Below are 4,794 nucleotides of genomic sequence, written 5' to 3'. Positions count from 1 at the left end.
CTTTTCCTAAAAACAAAATAAACTATTACATTAAATAAAAACATAACTGAAAAGTTCACATTTATAAAATTAAAAAGTTCTTCTGGAAAACCAGCTAATGAAACATGCTGAAGTCAACTTTAAAGACAAACAAAAAATTTAAGACTTCATCAACACAGCAAAGTGTTTGTAATTCGGATTAACTAGGTCAAGAGTTACACACACTAGCTCTTGCGTCATAAGACATATGGTTTAAATCAAAAACATTGAGTTTGATAGTCTCAAGTGAGTATATGACCTTCATCTACAAAGGTGCTATGGAGGTTAGCAGTATATTTTCTTATGAATCCCAAAGATACAAGGTAATGCTACACCATATGAAGCCCAGGAAAGCTCCAAGAACAGAAAGGAATAGAGGTTTCCACTCTCTGACGTTTAACTGCAATAACTGTTCCCTGAAGCAGAAATACTTTGTATTTTAATTGGAAATGTTCCCCAGTATTTTTTTTCCATACAAGAAAGGAAGCTAATCCCTTTCCCAGAACTTGGTTTTCTTTCTGTGGTGATTTCCATCATCTTCCTTCCTGTTGTTTTCAGCTTGAGGAAAAAATCAGCTCCCAACATCTCAAAGAATTTCTTCTGCCACATGCCACACAGAATATAGCAGAGGCCCCAGAAAGGACTTTAATGACGTTCAACAGGAAGAAGGGATATGATGCACTAATATAGCATAATCTCCATGGCTTCAATGGAATTTCACACAAGCCAGGGTTTTAAGAACAGTATTAAACAGAAGAAAAACTGCCAATTTGTAAATACAAAAATGGCACTGTCAAAGACTTACCGTGCAAAAGGAATCAGTAGGTCAAAAACTCAGAGCTAACTAGAGCATCCAGGTCCAGCAAAAGGAATATAAACCCACAAATATAATCACTTCATAAAGATCAAGGAACAAAATGGAGCAAGCTACATCTGTATTTCTCCATTAGCTACATCTCAAGCAGGCATTTGAGCCCCAAGATGTGGGAGCAACACCACTTGGATTAGATTCCTGTAGCTCTGCTCAGTTGCAAGAGTGAGCCAAGTGATTCTCATGGAGTTTACCAAGCCAGACTGGCACACTGACAATTATCCCAGGGGACTCTGCTATTTTAAACAGGAAGAGGGACATGTTGCAATGGCAATATTCCATTATGTAAAGAGACCCAAAGCTAGACTGCAGGAAAAACAGAGGAACCAGAACCCTGTCCTTAGGTACAGTGAAGACTACATATTTCATAGTTCTAACCTTAGCTCTTTGTGTTTCTCTTCTCAGTAATCTGTAAAGGTTTTCAACCCTAACTGTTAGATTCTACTACCCACCAGAAATTCAGAAAACCCATTTACCATATATTACTCACAGGCATCTTACGTTAACTTTTACATTGCACTTACCTGTAGTTGTCATCTTCTGAATCTGAAGCAGACACTTCACTGCTACCATTACTTTCCTCTGTCACACCAACAGCACTAAGTTCTGCTATGATTTTCTTCACATCTGTATCAAATACTTTCTCATACAGCAACTCATACAGCAGAGCTGGGGAAGGGGAGGAGAAAGTGGAAGGGCAAAATCAGTTACAAGGTAAATGAGATTTTACACCACCATTACAGATGCATTTCAAATTACTTCAATCAGAGCAAGCAAGCATTTTGATGTGTTAACTGAAACAGTGAAGGCATTAGAAGCAAAACCAGCTGCAGCTACTATGGCTTAATGGGTATGCATGAAACTACTAGAAATCAGGTCTCTTAACAGGCAAATTTGGCCTTAGCCCTGTAACTCTGCGCATAGGTAGAGTTTTCATGAAGAATGAGAATCCTTGTAAGGAGTGTCCTAGTGACCCATCAAACCTGATTAGGACTTTTGGGCATTTCTGCAATCTAGTAAAGAAAACAATCCAGGAAGACAGTTATTTTTTGCACGTGCAACCCCCATGATTTCTGTGACAAGTTACACATGCAAGGATAATTTTAACATAAACAATTAGTTAACATAGTCTGAAATACAAAATTAAAACTAGAATGCTGACCAAAGACAATGCGACAGATTATAAATTAGTACACCAACATTTTCTGTTTACATTAGACCACCCAGATTAAGTGAGAGAGATAAGTCTTCTCCTCTTGGTATATAATCTGCTTTGTCAAGAATCAGGACACAATAAGAATTCATGCTCTCACAAAATCATTCAGTCATTGACAATTCAAATGGAAAACTAAACTACTAAAGAACGACTATAATAAACTTTCATACAGAGCCTTTTCCTGAAACCTGATGGTGATCATTTTAAGATTTTTGGTAAAAATACATGCTTTCAACTAACCAACATAACACTTACACTGGCACAGAGCAGCCTTTTCCCAATATTCTATTGGATAAACAATATCATAGTGGTTTCCATTTGAGAAGCACAGTAATACCTATTAAAAAAAAACACATAGATATTTTAGGGTTTGCATCTCACTTGATTTTTCACATGAGAACTACCTTCTAAATTCAATTTAACGTACCAATGTGCTTTTTTATCTCTCAGGATCTCAAAGTATCAATAAAATGATCGAAATGTTTAGTAGATATCCTTTAAACCAAAAACAGTTTGACCAAAAGTCAAAAAGAATTTAAGACAGAGGTCGCTATGAGAGTTAGCACTTGTAAATTGATTTTTACAGAATTTTAGATTACTAGGAAGATATACCACACCCCAAATATGGGCCATCTATTTAAAAAGAAGTGCTACATGTATTAACAGAATAGCTGCCTTAAATACATACAAAAGAAATTATTAAAATAGAATCCTCAGAACATTTCATTGTATTTAATAATAAAGCTCACATGAAACTATTTGCTGTTTATAAAGTAGTCTTAATTCAGCCTTTCACAATAGCCATAATTATTTTTTTTTTTTACCTTATCAGAAAAGCCATTTTCAGTTACATGTGAAGGAGAAGCATTTGGTTCCTGGTATATTATGAAATCTTTCCTGAGAAAAAAGTAGCGGTTAAGAATTCATTTAAAAATTAATATCCATAAAAACTGGCATATTCAAGTAAAGTTCAAGGAACATACACAACCACAGAAAACACCTACTGGAAAAGAATACTGAAGATAAGTACAGCTACCATTGGTCAAAAAAAGGCTTGCTTTTATGAAAGAATATACTGGAATAGTATGTGCTGGCACACATGCACAGAGCCAATACAAGTAAAATGAATTTCCAGACACCTCTTTCTGGAGCTGTGTCTAGAAAGACGATGGCTCCCCAGTCCTGGAGAAATTCATTACACTTTGCCATTTGGAAACCCAGCAGAACAAAGAGGAGGTTGGTTTTATGAACAGAGACAGGAAACAGTCATCAGTTTCCACAAGGTGAGCAATGGCTTAGGCTAAGTCTGTACCAGCAGATTGATTACATGCTTGCAAGAACCCTTTTGGGCACAGTGGCCAGCTAACAGAACAGCCTATGTCTGTGCTCAGAAACTCTCCTTGCCTCCCAAACCAAGTTCTCATGCTCAGAAGGGTCCACACAACGTTTCTGCCCCCAAACAGTGGCCCAGCTGCCACAGCGTGCTAAGGAGCATGCCAAAAGCCCAACAGACCATCAGCGGGCATTGCCTGAGGATCAGATATTGTAACCAAGTCTCCAGCACCTCTGAAAATCATGCCCTCCACACGTCTCAGTTTTTTCCATGTGTAGCGAGAAGAATCTTTTCCTGCTTTTTAAAATGGATAATACACTGCAAAAAAGACATTCAGAAGGCTCAGTTTCCCTTTCTCTTTGGATAAAGGCTCCAAGTGTGGAGTCGAACACCATGTTGTGTTCATTAAACTCAAATTGCTGGATTTAAACTGGCAAAGAAATCCCTCTGTTGTCTCTTCAACTGAGAGAACAGAAACAAACTTTTTGGGAAGCTTGGACAGAACCAGCAGATAGCGTGCTGTTGCAGTGTTGGCAGATACTCATCATCAAGGGTATCAGTCCAGCATAGTTTTTCAAACAGGTTTAGAAAATTTTTTATTGCTGCAAACTGAATTTTGGTACCTCATTACATTTAAGAGGATTAAAAATACCATAAGTGGAGAGTTGAGCTACTACAGTTAAGCAAATTTAGAATTTACACTCCACGCTTACAATTCTTTTTTTATCTTGTTAGATTAAAAAGCATAGGAAGTTGAACTGGATATAAAGTGACAAATACAGGAAAATCCACAACTAATACTGATGTGACATGCTATTTGGTTTTTTATTTTCTAAAAACTGAAAGACTATCAATCTTTGCTACTTGTTTTTCTGCTATAATCAATCTCTGTCATAATCTTAAATTTAATTATTTTCTCTCTCCTTTATCCATAATCCTCCTTTTGAACTCCTTGCTCCGCAACCTGTCACTTCCTTCAACTTCTTCCTTGCTCACACAAGCAAAAGTTTAATTAGTCTTGCAAAATGATTAAGTATATTCACAGGTGCAGTTTTTGAATTAAAAAAAACACCAAACCAACCACAACTTTCTACAACTCAGAAAGAGCAATTCTGAGAGGAAAAGAATTTTATAGCTCAGGGACGCACCTGCTTCAGGGAGGCAAGGAAAATTTGCTAGATAACCAAATTATACTCGTGACAGATCTGCGGAGTGGAAATGAAAACAAACCTATTCACACTGCATTTCTATCCTATGCTTGAGAAGTCTGAAACTCTCTCACTTCTCCACTTGGCATAAACAGGCCATTCATAGTTCTGCTTTCCTTCAGTCTGTCAGCATGCAGGAAGGGAAGCA

The 4,794-nt window shown here is 37.2% G+C and overlaps 1 protein-coding gene across 3 annotated transcripts in view; it reads right to left on the bottom strand.

Moving 5' to 3' along the window:
* The window catches only part of OTUD4 (OTU deubiquitinase 4), a 32,436-nt gene that overhangs the window by 18,927 nt on the left and 8,715 nt on the right, over positions 1-4,794 (bottom strand). For all 3 annotated transcript variants that reach the window (XM_009328744.1, XM_009328746.1, XM_009328745.1), the window contains exons 5-7: positions 2,930-3,002; positions 2,361-2,442; positions 1,414-1,558 (exon numbers count right to left, since the gene is read on the bottom strand). In XM_009328744.1, the coding sequence (XP_009327019.1) occupies positions 1,414-1,558; positions 2,361-2,442; positions 2,930-3,002 (300 nt within the window). The remainder of the gene's footprint in view (positions 1-1,413; positions 1,559-2,360; positions 2,443-2,929; positions 3,003-4,794) is intronic.

This window comes from Pygoscelis adeliae, unplaced genomic scaffold (assembly GCF_000699105.1).
Source record: "Pygoscelis adeliae isolate BGI_AS28 unplaced genomic scaffold, ASM69910v1 Scaffold66, whole genome shotgun sequence".
Lineage (NCBI taxonomy): Eukaryota > Metazoa > Chordata > Aves > Sphenisciformes > Spheniscidae > Pygoscelis > Pygoscelis adeliae.
Note: the sequence above shows the minus strand (reverse complement) of the source record. Positions and strands in the feature narration are given on the sequence as shown.